Here is a 21,031-nt window from a genome sequence, read left to right as displayed (position 1 = left end):
TGAACCCTTCCCCTTCTCTTTCCCTGTATAATTGCACAACAGTGTTCACTGGAGAGTCATCACCTGTCTCTGTACTTTGTTCACGTTCTTGGAATGTTCTTGCTGCCAACAGTTGCGTAAGCACCCTTTGTTTCTACTAGCCAAATTCTGGCAGCTAGAAATATTCTTCCTCTCTGAACTCCCAGCATTTTTCTTGTATTTCTCTTATGGCATGTATCACTTTCTACCTTTTATCATAGATATTTGCATATGCCTTAATTTTGTCTTAGTTCCTTGGGAATAAAACTTATGCCAGATATTCCTTGCCTTGTGCCTTGTACATAGATAGGAGACTCTCAATACAACCGTGTTGCCTTCCCACTCCAACGTTATCCAGGGGAGTTAATTTACATATGTATTTGCAAAGAGCTGAATTTCAAGGGAAGGTGATATCCACATTTATTTTACACCTCCATTTATAGGTCATTTTATACTATAACTGGTACTGATTGCCCTCATGTTTTATTAAGTGTAATCAGAATACACTGCACGTAAGTATTCTACTTTTAGTGTTTTCTAAGAAAATTCCCTAAAGGCATACCTCGATTCTATACATTTAGGCAGAAAACTAAAATTAGAGTTATCCCATGATTTATAGCTTAATCCTGCTGCTACAACTTACTTTTGACTTTTAGAAAATAGCCTTAGAGACCTCTGCTTAAGGTTTAATTGATTAGAAGTGGAGTCTTGTACCCACATGAGATTGTGAAGCGTGATTTATTTGCCTTTTAACACTCAGTGCCTAGGTCAGAGACTGGAACGTGATGAATGTTCGATGTTTTCAGACTTTATTGGAACCCATAGACTTTGTTGGAACAGCCTGCAGTATTCTCAACTTCGTTCCCCAGAGAGACTCAGCAACAGTGTGCCTTTATGAATATTTATAAAGGTCAACCTATTCTACAGTATTTAAAACACAAAGAACCTTTCAAGAAAAACGGATCCCTTTTATACTATTGGTAAAAGGTATAGAAAAGCTAAGAAAGATAAAAAGCTTTTAAAACACAGAGACTATGTTTATTATTCCTTCTATTGCCCACACGGCCTTTTACAGAGTAGGCACTCAGTAAATGTTTGATAATAAAGATAGAAAATATTTGTTCTGTTTTGAAAAAAGATCACAATTCTTTTGAAGGAGTATTGGCATCAAGATCTTAGAAGATTCATGGTAGAATTACAAAAGTATGTTGTGATCAGAACTGTAGCAGTGGCAAGCCAGGGGCTCAAAAAATGAGGCTTAACCCTCGTTTATACCTTTCAGGATGTCTATCCATACTCTTTGTCTTAAAACCTCTTGCAAAAATGAACAGGAGACCACAGCAATGTTGTACCGTCTGGTAGTGTTGGTGTTATCTGTGAAGCCAACTTTAAATTATTTAGCTTGAATAAGTATCCCTTTATTCCCTGATGCTTCAATATTAACACAGTGCAGAATATCTGTTCCTACTTGTGCCTTATTCATTAAGGTTAACTCATTAATACACTTGAAATCTTACAACCAAAATGCTCTTTGAATTATATCACTGCACTGTAATTTTTATAAGATTCACTGAAATATTTTCATTATATTATACAATATGTGTCAGGGAATGTGTTGGTATTAGATTTAAAAATTCATCAGTGTAACCAAAACTTATTCAATGTCTATTACCAGGAAGAGACCCTACCTCAGCTTATTTACAGGCTGGGAAGGCAGACATTTAGCAAGCAAATATAATTGCCAGTTTTCAGAAAGAAGTCCATGTAAGATTCCAAGAAGACACAAGTCTTTAAGGATCAGATTGAGGAGGAAGGGGGATGGCAGTCAGGCTAACAACTTGAATATCACCTGGCAAATGGTATACCAGCATACGACCAAAGTACTATCAAAATACAAAAGATAGAGAATTTAATTCTCTCGATGTTTGGGGAGGGCGTCAGAAAGGAGCTGAAATCTTCCGGGATGAACAGGTTTTCTATAAGCTTAAAAGGAGTGCGGGTGACGGTGTTCAGGAAGACATTTGTTCTCTAAAGTGTCTATAGGGCAGGGCTGGGGAACTGCAAGTATCGACTGTGAAGGCTGGATCGGACCACTCCCATTGACTTATCATCCTCTTGGCAAAGCACCACCACAGCTAGTTGAACCAGTTTGAGCGGGAATTGATATATGAGGTCAGATCCCAGATTTCTTTCTCCGGAGTGTAGGGTTGCCAGATAAAACAACAAAATGCCCAGTTAAATTTGAATTTCAGATAAATGACGAATAATGTTTTAGTAAAGTCCCTAATATTTGGGACATATATATAAAAATATTTACCTGATGTTCAAAAATTTTTTAAATTTGATTTGACCTTTTATTTGGGTATTTTCATTTGTTACATCACAGAACCCTGCCAGAGAGGTAAGAACCAGCATGGTTTGGTGGAGGCACAGGTAATCAGAAACAAAACGCCACCATAACCCCGCCTTTCTGTGGCCTTCCCACCCAATTCTCTCCAATCGGAAGCCAGAGAGACCAGGCTTCCAGAAAAGAGACGCTGTAACTAGGCAACCAAGGTTCAAACCCACCCACTCTTCGGCAAGATCCAGGTTTAGAAGGGCGGTGCATTCTGGGAGATCGTTTTCTAAATTCGGATTCGCCTTCAAAGGCCACCAGACTACAACTCCCAGCAGCGCTACAGGGTCGTTGCGAGGCACGCTGGGAGTACTGGCTCTACTCTGCGGAGGGACCCTGGAAGGCAGCTTGTGTAACAAGAGACCAGGGCCGATTTTTAAAGATTTGCGATATGGGGAATTCATATAAAAGGTTAAACCGAAGATTAGTGCTTTCCATACAGAGATAAGAAGTCTTCCGGAACACCGCGGGTACAGGTACGTTCGCGCGCTGATGTTACATCCCGCGCTGAAGGTTGGGGACTGAACGTCCCTCCTGCACGTGATCCCAGCGCCTCTTTGTTATTGGCTGCTTCGGGGGCGTGGCTCTCGGGTGCGGTCGCCCCGGATTGGTGTTTCGGGGCCGTGGGGTGGGACTCTGGCCGCTGCCGCGGGAGGTCCGGACACTGGCGGCCATGGGACTTGCCGGTAAGCGCGCGTCTGACCTCCCAGCGCCGGCACTCTTAGCCGTTTTCGGTGGGACCGGATTTTCCCCGTGGGAGTGTGGGCAGCCGTTAAGGGGGCGAAGCCGGCCAGGCTGGAGGTCAAAAGTCGGGGGTTGAGGGTCTCCGGTCCCGAGCGGGGCTGAGGATGCGCTGGGGCGGACGCGCTGGAGCGGACGCGCTGGAGCCGGCTCTGGCGGGGCTGAGGAGGGCGGGGTGAAGGGCTCCGGGATCCCGGCCTCAGACCCCTGCCCACTCTCTTTTTCCTCCTTTCGTGGCTGGCGAGACCCCGCCTGACCCCAGCGGGGTTGTTCCTTCCTTTGGCACAGGCGCTCCCCAGTGTCCTCTCAATGAGTGAAGCCGGGGTAGTGCCTAGGGGTTGGATGGAAACTCTGTTCTCTTGACCCCAAGACCCCGCCAAGGGTCCTCGGGAACCTCTGTTGCTAACGACTGCCCAGAGACTCTTTGGACGTGGTCGAGAATTTTACGGCTATCTCACATTTGGCACTTAAGTAGCTGGGACGAGGCGGAGATCTTGGACACATCGCTCAACTTGTCTGGCTTTTAACTTGTAGAATGAAAGGTTTTCACTAGACCTTCCAGCCTCGCTATAGCTTGAAAATCTTAAGATTCCGTGATTGTGCCGTTTGTCGAGCTTGTCGAGCTTTTACGCCATAAAGACGTTAGGCATAGTAACCCGGTGGAAGTAGGCAGATCCCTCACAGAACTTTGCAGGTTGATGAAAAACTTTAAATGATTTCATTTGATGTTTTAGCCCATTGTTTTCGTTATAATCTATCTTTTTAAATTGAATATCATTGGAAATTCGAGTTTAGGTGACAAACCAGTTAAGAAAATGTTAATGAAACCACTTAAAAGTACACAATTGAAGAATCTCAGTATTTGATAATATTGAATCTTAATTAGTAAATTCAGGTCAACAAACACTTATAGAGTATTTCTGAGAATATATTTAAAATATAGGTGAATTCGTTGGAGATAATAGTTAAGACTTTGTACCTGCAGTTACTTTTATTTTCTGAGTTTGCGGGTGAAATCGGAAACTCAGACCTTTAGGACGGCTTCCCATTGTATAGTTGAGTTTCTGGAGGCGTGGAAATCTCATTTGTAAAGCTGAGGAAGATTTTCAGTAGGTTTCCAAGACTCTCTAGCTTTAAAAGCCTAAGAATCTGTAATAGTACCGAATATCAAGGGGGACATTTTGCACTGATAAGGATCTAGGAGCCCCCTGAGATAAACATTTCCTACTTTAGATGTAGAAAGTGGCCCCAGATTCAGCCCATCTCTAGTTTAGTCTTTATCCTCAAGACTCCAAACTGAAGGGAGGGATGCTCATGGCGGAAAGGCCTACATAACTGAAAGAAAGATTAAGAAAATGAAGGGACCAGTTTGATTATCTCGGTCCTTGAATAAGGGAGGAGAAAATTGTGGATGTCTGCAGCATGTCCTGCCAGTGACTCTTAAAAAAGCTGCTCTCCAAAAGACCCAAAAGACGGCTTTAGCTGCAGAAATACTTTAGTGTAAATCACAAAGTTAATACTAGCAGAAGTTCATGTGTTTCACTGAATCAGTGGCTAAACTCTCAAGTGGGGTTGGCATACTTTTTCTGTAAAGAGCCCTATTTGTAGATATTGGAATGAACCGGTTTGTTAGCATGGCAAATGATTATATACTGTGGTGTAACAAACTTATTTCTGAAAATTACGTGCAGCAGTCTTTTTAAAGCAAAATGAAGATATAAGGACATTGCAGAATGTAGTTTTGTTATATGGCACATAGTAAATGCTAAGCAAGTAAATGTCAAAAGAGTAGATTCACGATACGCTTTGCTTTATTTCTCAGGGCAAAGCCGACAAATTTACATTAACATTAAAACAGTATTTATATCTGGATTTGAAATTTGGAATGTATTTTGTCTCTGAGCTGAGATCCTTTTTTTCTCTTTTTCAGGTACTAGACGACACATATCTTAAGTGGGTCGCTCTAAGGACTAATGCCCAAACCATCTCAGCATGGCCTACCGAGGAGGAGGCGAGCACGGCCATCCTCACTCAGCTGCGCTCAATGTTAGCCCTGGAAGTCTTCCCACATGTCGAACCCACACCCATTCGATATGCATGGTGTCGGACTTTTTCTACCCGAATATGGGAGGCGTGGAAAGCCACATTTACCAGCTCTCTCAGTGCCTGATTGAAAGAGGACACAAGGTCATAATTGTCACCCATGCTTACGGAAATCGAAAAGGCATCCGTTACCTCACTAATGGCCTCAAAGTCTATTACTTGCCTCTGAAAGTCATGTACAACCAATCTACAGCCACGACCCTATTTCACAGTCTGCCATTGCTCAGGTACATATTTGTTCGCGAGAGAGTCACGATAATCCACTCACATAGTTCCTTTTCTGCCATGGCCCACGATGCCCTCTTCCACGCCAAGACAATGGGGCTCCAGACAGTCTTCACGGACCATTCCCTTTTTGGATTTGCTGATGTCAGCTCGGTGCTTACAAACAAGCTTCTAACTGTGTCTCTTTGTGACACAAACCACATAATTTGTGTCTCTTACACTAGTAAGGAAAACACTGTGCTAAGAGCAGCACTGAATCCTGAAATAGTGTCCGTCATTCCTAATGCCGTAGACCCTACTGACTTCACTCCAGACCCATTTAGAAGGCATGATAGTATAATAACCATTGTTGTTGTCAGCAGACTTGTTTACAGAAAAGGTAATGAAATGATAGCTACAATTGCACTGCACAGATTTTTCTGTTATAGAAATCTGTTGAATACTTGTATATAATGATTGTTTGGCTTTTTATTTTGTTTTATGGTTTTATGACTCCTGCTTTAAATATAGCAAAGAAAGGTTGAATATTGTTTTATACATCCAAAAAAATTTTTGAAACAGTGGTGAATGCTGCCCACCCTCCTCCAACCTTTGATGTTTTCATAGTTACTTAGAAAAAAAAAATAACCGGATGCCGTTTAATAGATCAGAGCTTTTTAAAAGTAACAGTGCTGCACATGCAGTAAGAAGCTCAGGGCTGAGCCCACCGATTTCTGATTGCAAAAGTAATGTCTTTACAGATATTTCGAAAACTAAGAAAAGCACAAAGGTGAAAACTAAAATCAACTGTAATCGTACTCTTCGGAGATGACGGGAATGAATATTTTGATTTATAGCTTTCTTGTCTTTTTTTATGCAATGAGCTCGTAAAAGACGTTATTGTTTTTTAGCTTGCGTATTTCATTTAATCATAGATAAGCCTTTAGTGACATGCTGGCAGGTAAGTGATGAAAGAAAGATTACATGGCCCAACGTCCAGTCCCGACTCTGTTTCATTGTGCGATCGAGGACAAGCTATATAACATCTGAGTCTCAAATTTTTTCATTTGTGGAATTTGGGCCACAGTGGGAATCTTGTGAGAGTTCAGTGATGGTTTCTGTAAAGTGCTTAGCCCTGTTTGTACTCGATAAATGTTCACCGTTATCAAGGAAGATTTTATTAGTGCTTCTGCAGTAGAATTTGTAGAGCCTTATTTACTAAGTCCTAAACAGTCTGGTTATTCTAGACATAAATGGTCTTCTGGACGCTATTTGAAAACCTGTCCAGTAATCAAAATTAAAGTGAAGAATCATTAAAAAGGTAATATATAACCTCCCATTAGATATTTGAATTCAACCCAAAATATTATTAACGTGCGCTGAATTGCCAATAGTTTGACGTAGGCCTCCAGGCTCGAGCGTACTGGTCCACAGGTTTGAGCTGCGCTATCTTGTACGGTTACCTTCGAAAAGCGTCATTTACAATTGCCAATTTGGGTTTCTTTTAAATGGAGTGAGGACCTAAAAGCATATGAAGTAATGTACTTCTGGATTTATCATTTGTTTTTGATTTTATAACAGTGGTTAAGATACCCCCTACCTTGATAAGAGTTTTTTTTTCGGTGACTTCCCTTTATTGAATTCTTCAAACTTCAGCTAATTTCCTAGAAATTAATTTTGTCAGTTTCTGTGCTATTTAATCAAATTACTTAATATAGTAACAAGTACAGCTGGCATCAGACTGACTTGTGGACAACGCGGCTGATTCTTGGTAAGCGTGGGGCTCAGCAGTGGGATCAGAAGTGAAACTCGTGTGTTAACAAGTGGCCTGAAACCCACTTTGGCCATTGTAATGGAGAGCTGAGGTTGATCAGGCAGTCCACTTAGGGGAAGAAACTGCTGCCGAACTGGGTTTTCTGGGGTAAAAGCAGTGATGTGCTTTCGTTCTTTAATCCAGATGTTAATCGACCAGCATTCTAAGTTCTGAATCTCTCAGGATATTGCTATGTATTTGTTAGAAAATGTGCTTAAATGTTTTTAAATCAAATAGTATACCTTTGTGAGCTAGCAAGCTGAGAAAGTATGATGCACGTATGGTTGAGGATCAGAGCAAAAGCAGCTATTTGTACAATGATTAAACCTGTGCTTCATTAATTATGGTATTTTCACCAGCTGAGCTAAACACCAGCCGGGCGAAGGCACGGCCTTTCCTGTTCCCTGTTCAGTAATTTAACGGATATTTATTGATCCCTCTCCCTATGCCAAAAAGTAACATTCTGAGAAGGAACGGTCACATGTGTAGCCCAAAAGTGAGTAGTTATGTAATGATCCACTAACAAATTAATTTCCTTAGGAGGTGTTCATTTGGACCAGGTATCAAAGGCCCACTGGAATGTATTAAGTGAGAGAGAGGATAAACCAAAATTCTTATCCCCCAGTTTTCCTGGCTGGTTTCTTCCCTCTTCTCTTGAGCCTGTTTGCCCAGGGTTTTACAGTGCCCTTGTGCGTGTGCAGGCACGCCCACCTCGCGTGTGGTAATGACAACTTAACATTTATATTCTGCAGTTGATAAAGCCTGTGCATGGTACACTACCTCACTTGGCCCTCCCAACACCTGTAGGGTAGATGTTTTCTGCATGTAACAAAGAAACTGAGTCTCAGGGTAAGTAACTCACCCAGGTTACACAGTAAGTAACAGATGACAAACGTGAGTTCAGCTCTTTTTGAGTTAAGGTCTCCTGTTCCCTCCACCATTATCCTAGGTAGCGATTCAGAAGATTCTTTAAAATATTGTTAGCTTGAAAAGCAGTTCAAGTCAGGAATTTTCCTTGTCCGTTTTGTGTGACTTTGTGGAGATGAAAAGTCCTTTTGTACGTTCCATTGTGTTGACTCCTTAGAGGCACCTGAACATTTTTTATTGTGGAGGGAAAAACCCCTTTATTTTTAGAATAATATTATACTAATTGACATGTTCATCAGTTCCATTTCTTCTAAGTTACTTGTCAGGATTAAATGACATACTATATTTAAAGTATATTACCTGAAAAATAAAATATATTGCCTGATATAGTAAGCACTTAGTAAATGTTAGCTATCGTCAGCAATTATGATGATTACTCTATATGTGTTGTTTTTTTTATTTGAAGATTAGGTTCTTAACCTTTGTATTAGAAGGGAGAGAGAGGGAAAAGAAAGGAAAGAAGTGAAATGAAGGAAATATCGGAGGCTAAATGTTAAAAGTTAAGCCATGTTCTCATTTATCTAAAAATCCACTCGATGGATTTGGTAATAGACTTGAAACAAAGATAGCTAACATTTTAATGAGAAGCCTTTATAATTCAGAAAAACTGCATGTGAATTTAAGTTTCCTGATACAATCATTTTGAAACTACTAGCAAAGTTTACTTAATAAATCCTGTTTTGAATTAGTTAATAAAAATGACCCTGTATATATTATATCTCCCACCATGATTTTTATAATTGATTTGGGGAAGATTGTTAGAAGTGTGTGTGTGTGTGTGTGTGTGTGTGTGTGTGTGCGTGTGCGCGCGCGTGCATTTTTAAATAAACTTAAGTAACTGGCTTATTTTAGATTTTACGTTGAATGTTTACAATCTGTAATTGTTAATAAGTGGAATTCCGAAATAGTGTCAACATTGCTGTCACTTTTGATAGTCACTTTCAAATTAGTAGGACATGTTTTATTTTATTGCTTTCTATTACCTGAGGCTATATTTATATATTATAAGGAAAGTATTTCATTAAAAAAAGGAACAAAGATTCATCCTTTTATTCTATGGACTGTAAGGGTGGGCAGTTGAGGTCCTGCTGCCTTTACTTTCCTTTAGGGGAAGTGGGCTATAGCGGATTTGGATAGACTAGTTTTTAAAATTTTCCTAATACCATAGTATTTACTGCGAAATCTTCTGTACAGATTGCATTCTGCACAGAGTGGAGGCAGCAGTTATACTTTGTGGCTTAGCCCTTCTCTATGGCAAGGAATGGAATCATGGAGCAGTAGAACTTTATAGATGAAAGAGACCTTGGACTTTACGTACACAAGTCTCTTCATTTTCTGTATCAAGAAACTCCCATGGTCAGAGAGCTTCCTCGTTAAAAGGCTGGGACGAGACCTGCATCTCCAGTCAGCTGTCCTGCTCTGTAGAAAACTTGAACTCAAACGTTAGCTACCTCATACCATTTTTAGAAGTGGGCAATCCATCAACAAGTGAAAAGAATATTATGTTAAAATGAAACAGAGTAGTCCACGTATTGGGTGTGTGGAAAGTAATGGGTATCAGTGTATATATCTATATCTTCAAGAACACAACTCTTGGGGGACCTCTGGCAGTTTGTGGACAAATCCACCTTCCCGGAAAGGGTTTAAGAGAATTCGTTTCTCTACTTAAGGAGGGCATAGCTAATACTTTTCAAAATGAGAAGATTCTCAGTAGTTCTGATGAATTTAAGCTTAAATATTAATGTCTCTAACATTCAACTTTATTTTCTATTTTCAGGGACCGATTTGCTCAGTGGTATAATACCTGAACTTTGTCAGAAATACCCAGATTTAAATTTCATAATTGGAGGAGAGGGACCAAAGAGGATCATTTTGGAAGAAGTACGGGAAAGATACCAGCTGCATGACAGGTATTTATGGATTCCATATTGTCTTGGGTAAAATATCAATTATCTAAATTCGATTTTGGCTTCGTGCCTGCATTAAATGGGCTGCTGCTTCTACATGTACTTGATGTAAAAATTTAATGCAGGGCCTGTTTAAAAACATTTATATAAAATGAGATACCGTAGTTAAAGAATTCACAATATTATTTTATTTTTTCTGTTAGCGCAATAGTATTTGACTTTACAGGGCATGATCAGCGTCACCCTGGAAGGCACAAAAAACCAACCGCTTTGACTGGAAGTGTTTGTGGATTTTCAAGCCATACTGAGTTGTAATTTAAATAGCATGGCTCAGATCATGTCAGTTGCTCCGTATATGCAGATTTGAACATTTCTCTTCCTCAGTTACATAGATAGCATGCCAGGTGTCTGCCTATGGAGCATCAGTTTAAAAGGGGCATCTTTCTGTTTAGAAATGACACTTTAACATATACTTATCGAAGTATTAATATTTTCATTAAACGCAAACTAATTTTGGAAAAGATGAAATTTGATATGTGTGACAAAAATTAGGAATATGTTAGCTGTATGGGTTTTAACCAGCTTTATAAGACCATTTCTTTTAGATCAGAGTTTGAGTTTGGCAGTCTTAATCTTTCGAGGTGGAAAACATTCGAACCAGTAAGAATCTAAATATAATGTGAATAGCACACTTGGCTTATAATTTATATTTCTTTTCCAGCGTGATTTTCACTTTCTTCTTTCTTTTCTCATTTCAAAAATCAGAGTGCGTCTCTTGGGAGCCTTAGAACACAAGGATGTTCGAAATGTCTTAGTCCAAGGACATATTTTTCTTAATACTTCCCTTACCGAAGCATTCTGCATGGCAATTGTGGAGGCAGCCAGTTGTGGTTTACAGGTAAGAAGTTTTGAGGGCTTACACTGTTGGGGATTCTGTACTCATATTTTGAAAACTAGTTAGACGCATTCTGAATTAATTTTTTTACATTGGTTTTGCTTCTTTTCCTGAGATACAAAGTACACTGGATTGTATGTGTTTTTTTTTGGTTTTGTTTTGTTTTTCTATAGGTTGTAAGTACCAGGGTTGGTGGGATTCCTGAAGTCCTTCCAGAAAATCTTATTATTTTATGCGAGCCTTCTGTAAAATCTTTGTGCGAGGGATTGGAAAAAGCTATTTCCCAACTGAAGTCAGGAACATTGCCGGCCCCAGAAAATGTCCATAACATAGTGAAGACTTTCTACACCTGGAGGAATGTTGCCGAAAGAACCGAAAAAGTATGTCACGTGCGAAGAAAGGGGTATTTTAAGACTGTGCGAATTCCCGATTCATGTATACGTTTACTTTTTCTTCCACAGGTTTACCATTTCTGTCCTATTAAATTTATGAAGTCTCTTCCCAATGGAAATTAAACTAATGGATTGCTTTTGGTGTATCCTGGACTTCAGATTTCTAGTCTTAGACATTTTCTTGAGGCTGTTTATAATTCTTAAGCATAGAGGTCTATTAGAAAATGTATGGTTTTATTTGGCCCGATTGTGGCAACTTTTTAACTTGTAGATATTTCATTCAGGCTACTTCCTAAAACTCCTGCGTCCCTTTTGCTAACTACAACGATTTTCTACAGGAAAAGGATTTTTGCATCTTCGGACTGCTTGAAAACATGTGAGAATAGCTCTTTACTATAAGGCTTTCTTACTTGGTTTAAATTGTAAATGCCTATACGTAAGGGAAGCCGTATTTGAATGTAAGTGCAAAAATTGTCACATACGTTTTCCATTGAAATAGGAGATCTTCGCATTAACAGTTTCGACTGAAATGTCCCTGAGACACTCTCCCCTTCTAGAAGTTTTGCAGTATCTCTACCCATGTGAAATAACCACCTTTTCTCTGGTTTTCCTTCGGAAGTTAGTACGAAGCAGTGATTACCTGCTGGGGGCACATGTCGGAGTCGCCTGGGTAGCCTTCGCAGGATCTGTTCAGTCCATCTTTGTGTCCCCCTGCCTCTCTAGCCGCTCCCTCGGTGCTAATATGACCCGTTAGGAGCAGAGGTGGAATTTGAGGATGGTTGGCAGGGATACTGGGTTAGACTGATTTTTTTCAGTGATCCTCCACTCTGCCTAAGAACCACAGCTCCGTAAGTTGTGACTTCACCCTGACCGACATTATGTAAACTCAGAAATCTGAGCTACTATAGATAATAAGTTTGGGGCAGAGAACTCTGGTGACGGCTCATCAGCATATGTTAAAGGAGCTAATTAGGATTTTTTTAACCACAAATTTTCTTTTGGTTTTGTTTAAAGTAGTAGTAAAAATCTGTATTTTTTTTTCCTATTCTGTGGCGATTTATAGTATACATTCAGAAAAAAGTTAATCCCTATTCGTAATGGATTGCCATACCTGTTATTCTGTTTATAGTAGTCAATTACTTTGTCACTTAAGAGAAAAAATTAATTGACCTAGAAATAAAGGTGGACACACAGGTCAGTTTGTAGTTGCTCTTTTAATTCTACACAAAATGTCCACACAGGGCATTTTGATTCCTTTCAACGCCTCGTCAGTTTAACTGTGCTGTTTAGACAATTGAACAAGTTATGCTTCACCTGTCTCAGCATAATTCCCAGCATAATTCTGATTCAGAGACATTCTAGATGGCCTCAGGGTGGACGAGCTGGAAATAAAATCCTGTATCTTTCTAAGACCAGTGACCTGTAGAACTGGCACTTGCACTTGAGTTCAAGAGGAGGTGGTTTACAGATCTGATAATGTGAGAATGAGCACAAGTAATGCTCAGTTTAAATGCAGTTTAAAAAATTAATGATACAAAAAAGATTAATGGTAGCCCATGTTATGTGTTCAAAGTAAGAATGTTTAAAGAGCTTTGTTTTTTTTTTTTTTTAAATATTTCTGAGTCTAGTGCTTAGCAGTGCTTTAAAAAGCAAGTCACCTACTACCAATTCTCAGCAATAAACTTTGTTTTCTTTGCCAGTATTTGACCTGTACCATCAAGTAAGGGTTCCCCGTCTCTTTCTCCTCCTTTTATTTGGAATCCATGAAATGTTTCTGTACGTTCCCAGCCTCCATGCTCAGCATCACGGCCTCCCATGGCTGTGGGAAGAAGAGATGCTCTGTACCCAGAAAGAACCCCAGTAGATTGTCACGTTCTGATTGCAGTTGATGTCTGCCAGATAGCGAGCGGGGAGAGCTCAGCCGAGTCAAGGAGTCTTAGGAGGCCAGTCCTGCTTCAGGGAGTCACTGCAGAAGTAAATGCGGCCTCGACAGAGGTGACGCGAAGAGTGGCCTCAACTTCTCAGGACTTTAGAATTCTCACAGTTGGTTAAAATTGCTGGCGATCCCTAGGGGACAGGAGCCGTGGCATATTCGTCTTTGTATCGCATGGCGTTTTGTCCAGAGTAAGCGCCGCCTGAGTGGTGAATCAAAAGGCAGTAATTCCTGTAATGAATTTCGTTAGCCACAGCTTTCCTATGTCGACAACAAAATGTAAGCGGCTTCCGTTTACATCCATAAAACATTCCTGGTCGTCGTCTGTCGTGGGTCAGAGTGCTCATTCTCCGCCTCTCTCCCGCCAGGTGTACGACCGTGTGGCGGGAGAAGCTGTGTTGCCGATGGACAGACGACTGGACAGACTCATCTCTCACTGTGGCCCGGTAACAGGCTGCATCTTTGCTTTGTTGGCCGTGTTCAACTTCCTCTTCCTCATTTTCCTGAGATGGATGACTCCAGATTCTTTCATTGATGTGGCAATGGATGCCACGGGGCCAAAGGGTGCCTGGACTTATCCTCACCCTTACGGTAGAAAACAGGGTGACAATAACGAGGTGTCTCAAGTCAGGTAGAAGAAAGCCTGCATTGGAAGATTTTCAATATTTGTAATAGTTCTATTAAGACTATTGACAACAAGCTTGCTCTTTTTCTTTTTTTAAAGTTAGTTTAGTAAGTTATGCTACCTCTATATCATTCAATGTTTTATTTTGAGCAAAGATAAAAACTTATGCAATTCCTGAGTGTAGAAACTCCTTGCACTTATTTCAAATTTAGGAGAGAACATTTAAGCCACTCAGGTATGACAGTTTTCAGACTACTGAAATTCCTCTAACAGACATGTTTTCACACATTATATTTTGGGAGCTTTGGGTGCTGAAGGGCCAAATGTTTTCTGGACATTTTTTTGGGCCAACTTTAAATGTTCTACCATTAATTAGATAGTCACCAGATGTTTACAAGTTTTCTTTAGGGAAATACAACAACTCTATGAACTCTTTTAAGTCATGTTCTTAACACATTTATTAGACGTTTAAGTCATATTTTTGAACATTTATCGGGTATGCTCAGTATTGCGTATAATCAGCAGGTTTCTTGAGTAAAAAGGTCCATCTGTTACCAGCATGTTTTAAGCAGCTACTACGTGTAGAACATTGAACTAGATACTTCCTGCCGTGAAGGACCAGGGCGCATTCGCTGTTTATCACTCGAATGGCTCACTTTATTGTAGTCACAGTTGACATGAAATGGTGAAATATCCAACATGCCAAAAATGCTCAGGCTTTTAATGCCAGGAAAATAATTGCTGGCATGCTCCGAGTATCTCTTCGATTCCGTTGTATGCATTCTCCTGGGTAGAGCCTCCATCTTCAGTTGTGTTGATGAAAATGCTTTTTTAGTTACTAGGGACCGATATCACTGTTGATGAGAGTGCAGAGAGAAACCCTCCACATCTTTCAGTGTATAATTTAGTCCTCTGTAAATGCCTTCGTGTTTTCCAAGCAGAATGTGTGAGGTGTGCCATCTCAAACTCAGCTGCTACCCTGTACCTTTGAGAAAAGTCACTTCCCTTCACTTGTGGCCTAGCCGATGCCTGATAAGTATTGTCAGTGTAGAAAAGTCTTTACCCCAGAATGTTTAATTTATAGTGAATCGAGTGTGAACATTTTAGGAACACAAGTCTCTTTGTGGATGGGTGTGTTGTTAGCTGTACTTCTTGTTGCCCAGAGCCATGGGTTTTTAAACCCCAAATTATCCACATGGTGTGTCTTATTATGAAACTCCTTAGAATACGTTTTTCTGATAAAGGATGGAAATGAAAAGAATGAGGCACATGTGGATGCACTAGGTAGAGTCTGGCAGTATTGTGATTCTGTACAGGATTTTTTTTAAATGACAATATTTACAAAACTCCTTTTTGAAAAATATCTTAACATTGCCTATTAACCTGTTGCCACTGATATATAAGAAATGCATTTGTGTTTCTTACTAAAACACAAATGGAAGAGTGCAGTTTTTAAAATTTAGAAGTTAGGGGTTCTCTAAAGAAAAGTAGACTGATCCAAAACATTAGATCTTATTGGGATTTTTATGCAAAGAAGCTGACATATAAATATGGAATGAACAGTGCCAATATTCATGATAAAGTGAGAACTGTAACATTTGGTTTTATTTATTCAGCAGTTTTTATAGGTATACTACTGTTTTTTCTTAGATTTTTTGTTTCTTGGCATTTTTTCAAAATTGTCATTTAATTATTAAATTGTCATTTATTTTGGATGGAGATAAGATTTAAAGTTTTTGCATGTAAAATGTGTAACTCGCAAATTATTTTCCCTTTTTTTTTTTTTTTTAGCAAATGGAAGTAAATTTGCTTGTTCTAGTAAATGTTAATTTTCAGGTTTCCCAGATACCTTAATCGTAACGATCAGTATTGCACTGGCCAATATGTGCACACATATTGTTCTACTCTGCTACTTACGTTTATTTAAAAGTGAACTTGCGGTTATGAAGAATTTATGAAAAATGTATTTCTTTTGATGTTACAAAAAGTAGCACGTGTAAAACTGTTTTATGAAAACAAGCTACGTGTCCAAAAATAAAGACCAAAATGACGTTTTGACAATTTTCTGAGTTTGTCTTTTGTTATGAACAGCGCTCCCCCTACCCCACTCCCTCACATGCTTTTTTTTTTTAGTGCAATTGGATGTGTTGTGTGGTCTCTTAGTAAAACAGGAAATATCCTGGTGATGAATTCCTTTGTCCTCTTTCTAGAAGACATTCTCTCTTTTACTCATAGAATAGCAAGTTCAATTGTGCGTTTGTTTCTCAATCCAAACAAGTCCTTGTTTTGCACTGTGCTAGAATGACTGCATGAGATAAGCGAATATGTCTGTTAACTGTTGTGTATGTGAACTACGGGATTATGCTTTGTCTTGTGAGCCGCTTTAAGAGCAATTTGAATTTTTATTTACAGAAGCCATGCCTCTCCCACCCCTTTTGTTGGAAGCAGTGGAAAGCGGTCACCTACGGTGGTATGTTCCGATTTATCTTATATGAAGCTTAACTTTGGCAGTCAGAGTGTCATGGATCTGTGTTTACTTTTGTCAGGTATTTTTACAGGCCTCTCTATCCTTCTCTGTATTCCCCAAAGACTCTGCTAGATGCTGTTCTATCATCCTGCGGCTGGTTTTTTTTAAAATATGAATTCTGGAAACTAAAGCTCTATACAGAATTTGGTTTCTGTTCCACCGTACTCTGAGGAGTTGATTTTTCTTTATCCTTAATCGTTTATGTTTGGCTGTGGCTCAGTAGTCAACTGGATGTAGGGCGTGTGTGACAGGGGCAGCAATTTTGTCCTCATGGGGACACGTGGCATTGTGTGGAGACATTTCTGGTTGGTACAACTGGATGGGAGTGGAACACTGGCATGGCGCGCATAGAGGTCAGGGATGCTGCTAGATGTCCTACGATGCTTTTGGACAGCCCCCTACCACGAAGAATGACCTGGCCCAAAATGTCAACTGTGCCGAGCCTGAGAGACCCTGGTGCTGTAGATGATTTCATCTCTTGTAAAAGATACCATGAATTAACTCCTTACTTTGGTAGTTTTTTATACCCATCTCGGATATAAGATTGTCTTTCAGAAGTAGTAGAGACGTCCATTCGAAGCTTAAAAACGTTAAGCTGATCGTAGCCAACTTTTCTGGTATGTAAAACAAAGTACGTCCATGTTTTACATGAAAGTCAAGGCCAAAACAAGATTGAATAATGTTATATGGTACAGTATACATCACTGGGCTGACGTGAGTGAATGATCATCTTAGACTACAGTTGAAGAAAGAGACATGAAAAGAGCTAAAAATACTTGTGTTCTTCCATGTATTTTCATACACGGGCACTCAGCCGGGTAATCTAAGCTTGGTAAAGTCAGCCCTATGTGTTAGTATCTGTTCTCGAGAATCGAAACAACGTAAGATATTTATGGTTCTTTGACACTGAAATGTGCTGCGTATTGTGACTCAAGGCTGTATCCTCATGCATCAGCCTTTTAGCAGAGTCTAGGGGAACAGTTCTGTAGGCAGTCATTCTGAGTCCTAGGAGGAACTCCCATGGTTTTGCATAAAGCATTTATTAAATAAGATTTATTTAGTCTGCTCTTAGAATTTTAAAATGAAAGAGGAGACCTAGATTTTTCTAACCTAATTTTCCTTGGTGAGGAAAATTAAAAATAAATCATTTTCACTTGCATTAGCCAGCTTGTCAAACAGTTAGGGTTACAACTAAGCAACTAGGGAAGGTATAAATTAATAGAACGTTTGGGTGCTTCACCCACAACCTAGGGCATCTTCTTTATCCATTTCATTGTGACTCTTCCATGATCAAGGATAGCCCACATTTTCCAGAAAGTGGTACCACCATTACCGACACTTGAAGTGGGATGCAAACGATCAGTAACTTTTCTGGGGGGACGTAGTCATGGATGAAATAATTATAGTAAGAGCTCTAATGCTTCCAGTCTGACATTTCCACTTGAAAAGGCATCCAAGATGGGCATTTTATTAAATGCTGCCTTAGAGTCATATTTGAGGTTTGGGCTTTATCTCCCATAAACCTCAGAAGGAAGAGGAGTTGAAAAGTTCCAGGGGCTGGTACTTCCCAGCAAGCGCATATAGGATGTGTTTGTACTTCCCTTTATGAACTTCAAATCACTTGCTTTGTCCTCATGGAAACTGAGGAGTTTGTTTTATCTTGCCAATCCTGCCTTCCAACATGATGTAGCAAAAACTAGAATTGAGGAATAAAAAAGGTTTGGATATGAATCCCATTTGTTAGATAGCGCTGAGAAATGTAGGTCTAGAATTATCAGGTGTTTCTGGTTCGAAGGAAGTTTCGTTTATTTAACCTTGCTGTGAATGTCAGCACGCGCAGTCGCCAAATCAGTTAGCTTAGAACCTACAAGCTGAGTTCTCTGTAACAGGAGCACTGAGGGCTAGAAGGTTTAAAATAGATGTCATATGATACCAATTATAACTGAAATTTTGCAGCCCTGAGAACCCATACAGAGTGTAAGCCAAAATGGAGGATGGCCCTGTTTTCTCTGGCTTTAAAAACATTTTTATCACAATGTTTGCTACTTTTTTTTTCTTCAAGCTTTTAATTAAAGTTTTTTTGGCTCTCCTAACCCATTTCTATATCGTCAAAGGAAATAGAAAAGAAGCGGCTAGGATAGCAGAAGAAATCTATAGTGGGATTTCAGGTAAAAATACATGAATTTGTTCCCAATACTTTTTAAAAATCCTCCTGGGTAATTCCCATGAATTGTATTTCTAGAAGGGCAGTTTCATTTATACTTTGGCTTTGGGTAGTTTTAAAAAATTATTTAAAGTAGCAAATGGCGACTGTGCCAACTTGTGAAGGATTTTCAGCTTTTTGCAAGTTAATAGTTCTCTTAGCAGTTATTTAAGAAGTAGATAAAGTAGTGGCTTTCTAAGAGTATTTTGAGAAATCTCGTTTCTACTAACCAAAAAAATTACTTACGCAGGGTTATGGTCTTATATTTTGAATCAAACTTTAACAGTGCTTCCTAACAAGATTGAGAGTATCCTTGGAAAATAGAATGACCCATAAATTTGATTTAAAGCAGCCTATGTGACGTGCTATATTTATTTTTGTGCTGTCATTTGCAATTTGAATCGATTAGCCACTTGTCACTGTCAGGAAGAACCCTCCACTAAACCCATTTATACATGGCACTGGGCAAAGCTCTGCAAACAAAGGTCATTATAATAGGAAATGCCAACATCCAGGTCAAACATTTTAAAGTCTTGGCTTCGTAGAATTTAGTATCCATTTCTTTCAAGAAACGATTTCCCTTAATTGTAGTGAGATGCTACAAAAGTAATCGAATCAGATATTCTTGTCAGTGCTGGGATTATCACTTAATAGAGTCGTATTTATTCATAAACAGAGTTCAGAATTTCCCCTGTGTGTTTTTAGCACTCGCAGGGGTTCTAGGGTTACATCATTATCTAGTATCCATTTCAATTTGCATCCAGGATTCTCTTTCAAAATAGACTCATGCTGTGTGATTCGAATACACTAGACGACTTTGAAGACACTAGATAACAGCAGTCTTATCCAAGGAAATAAGACCTCCAAAAACGAAGCAGCAGAATGCTTCAATTAACTGGGGAAAATGAGAAGAACCTTGAAGTTTCAGGAAGTGTCAGAAGGCCCGGAGTGTGGAAAGAGGTTTCCTTTGGGGACTACATTTGTCACACATTTCAGGGAGGTATGTTGCTTAGACTGGCTAAAAAAAAAAACAAAAAAACTCTAGTTTCAAGTTAAGCATGATCTGAAAAGCTGTTTTGTAATTTAACTTGTATATATGGGCAGGGACTTTTTAAATATCTCAGTAACCCAGTTTTGATGTTCGCATGGATACATCATCCTCATGGTTTGTATTAGGTAAAGTCCAACGAAGTCAATATTGGCAAGAGTGTTAAAAATGTTTTCTGTTGCTCGTGTGCACTATTTTTGTCTTCGTGGACCTTGATTATGTACACTCTTAAAAAGGTTTTATAATAGTCAAAACCCATGTAAGCATGGTTTAAGTCTGATTAAAGCCATAATACAGATATTTTAAATAGAGCTCATTCATTCTTTAGCTCAAATATCTTTATTTGTTCAAGCTCCTAGGATAATGTCCATTTCATTTGTATAGTGTTATAATGCAAAAAATGTATTTTTTGATTATCATTGACAAGAGGCAGCGGGAGGACGGTGCATGTTAATTTCTCAGTTTAATTTCCTTCCTATAAATGTGCATATGTGTGTATGGATGGGTGTGTGTGTATACATACACACATGAGTATATCCAGATTTGGTAAATAAGGCTTTCTGTGATAATGCATGAAGTAACGTGCTAGAAACAGTGGTTTTTACATAATTCTAACAGCGTGTTTTCTTTTGACACTGTTAGCAGTCAGATACTATACACTTAAAGCTAGACGCATTAAAAATCAAGAACACAATTTTGTGCAAGTGTTCAACTCAAACCAGAAATCACCTTTGCCGTTCATTGGTCAGACAAATGTTTGTTGGGAAAATATGTGACGTTTAATCAGTAAGTTAGCTTACCTGGCTTAAACAAATCTCAGCCCAAGGTTAAATTTCTTGATTCCAATAGCATATTATATTCCTATAAACTATCATCAGCACTGTCAGAAGAACAAGGGGAGGGCAGTAAAAAACTCGGCCAGGGCAGAGCTCAGCCTGTCCTAGGTCCTGGCACTTTTTCTTTTGGAAGCAGCACCTACGATCTTATCCCTCATTAGTTTTTTGTTTGTTTGTTTGTTTGTTTTTGTTTGTTTGTTTTTACTGTAAAATCTTTCTGGAATACATCATTCACTATGTCTTTGTGGTTTAAATTATTCCATTTGTAGATAACTAATCAGAATTGAGTTAAGCTATTGTTGGCTTGTTGATTTTTTTCAGGCTGCTTTGTGTGTAGTTTGTCATTAATACACATGTATGTTTTTAAGTTTGAAACGGTGTCATTGGCCCTTGGCATTACATTTAGAGCACCAGACGGATCACTGGATCCTCCCTTCGGCCCATAGATTTTTCTGCAGGTACTA

At 39.3% G+C, this 21,031-nt stretch overlaps 2 protein-coding genes across 6 annotated transcripts in view; both read left to right on the top strand.

The window, feature by feature from the left end:
• Positions 1-2,712: 2,712 nt before the first annotated feature.
• PIGA (phosphatidylinositol glycan anchor biosynthesis class A) lies at positions 2,713-16,014 on the top strand. Of its 2 annotated transcripts, none has more exons than XM_011362970.2 (6): positions 2,713-2,889; positions 5,085-5,861; positions 9,979-10,111; positions 10,874-11,006; positions 11,177-11,383; positions 13,697-16,014. In XM_011362970.2, the coding sequence occupies exons 2-6, from the start codon at positions 5,147-5,149 to the stop codon at positions 13,961-13,963; spliced, it is 1,455 nt and encodes a 484-aa protein (XP_011361272.1). In that variant the 5' UTR covers positions 2,713-2,889; positions 5,085-5,146; the 3' UTR covers positions 13,964-16,014. The 2 variants fall into 2 exon arrangements, with proteins under 2 accessions (XP_011361272.1, XP_011361271.1); XM_011362969.2 differs by lacking the exon at positions 2,713-2,889 and adding an exon at positions 3,042-3,099.
• A 132-nt stretch (positions 16,015-16,146) lies between these two features.
• The window catches only part of ASB11 (ankyrin repeat and SOCS box containing 11), a 28,452-nt gene continuing 23,567 nt past the window's right edge, over positions 16,147-21,031 (top strand). The window contains exon 1 of one of the 4 annotated variants that reach the window (XM_023532351.1): positions 16,147-16,423. In XM_023532351.1, the coding sequence (XP_023388119.1) occupies positions 16,315-16,423 (109 nt within the window). In that variant the 5' untranslated portion in view covers positions 16,147-16,314. Of the gene's footprint in view, positions 16,424-18,448; positions 18,649-19,401; positions 19,684-21,031 lie in introns of those variants that run through there. The other 3 variants (XM_011362965.2, XM_011362966.1, XM_011362967.2) reach the window with 3 other exon arrangements.

The sequence above is a fragment of the Pteropus vampyrus genome, unplaced genomic scaffold (assembly GCF_000151845.1).
Source record: "Pteropus vampyrus isolate Shadow unplaced genomic scaffold, Pvam_2.0 Scaffold81, whole genome shotgun sequence".
In the NCBI taxonomy this organism is placed as follows: Eukaryota; Metazoa; Chordata; class Mammalia; order Chiroptera; family Pteropodidae; genus Pteropus; species Pteropus vampyrus.
Note: the sequence above shows the minus strand (reverse complement) of the source record. Positions and strands in the feature narration are given on the sequence as shown.

Excerpts from the sequence above, each read along its gene's own strand:
- PIGA (XM_011362970.2), top strand. The coding sequence starts at position 5,147 with ATGGCCTACCGAGGAGGAGGCGAGCACGGCCATCCTCACTCAGCTGCG. Across the intron at positions 5,862-9,978 it reads CAGACTTGTTTACAGAAAAG|GGACCGATTTGCTCAGTGGT; the intron begins GTAATGAAATGA and ends TTCTATTTTCAG. Across the intron at positions 11,007-11,176 it reads CAGCCAGTTGTGGTTTACAG|GTTGTAAGTACCAGGGTTGG; the intron begins GTAAGAAGTTTT and ends GTTTTTCTATAG.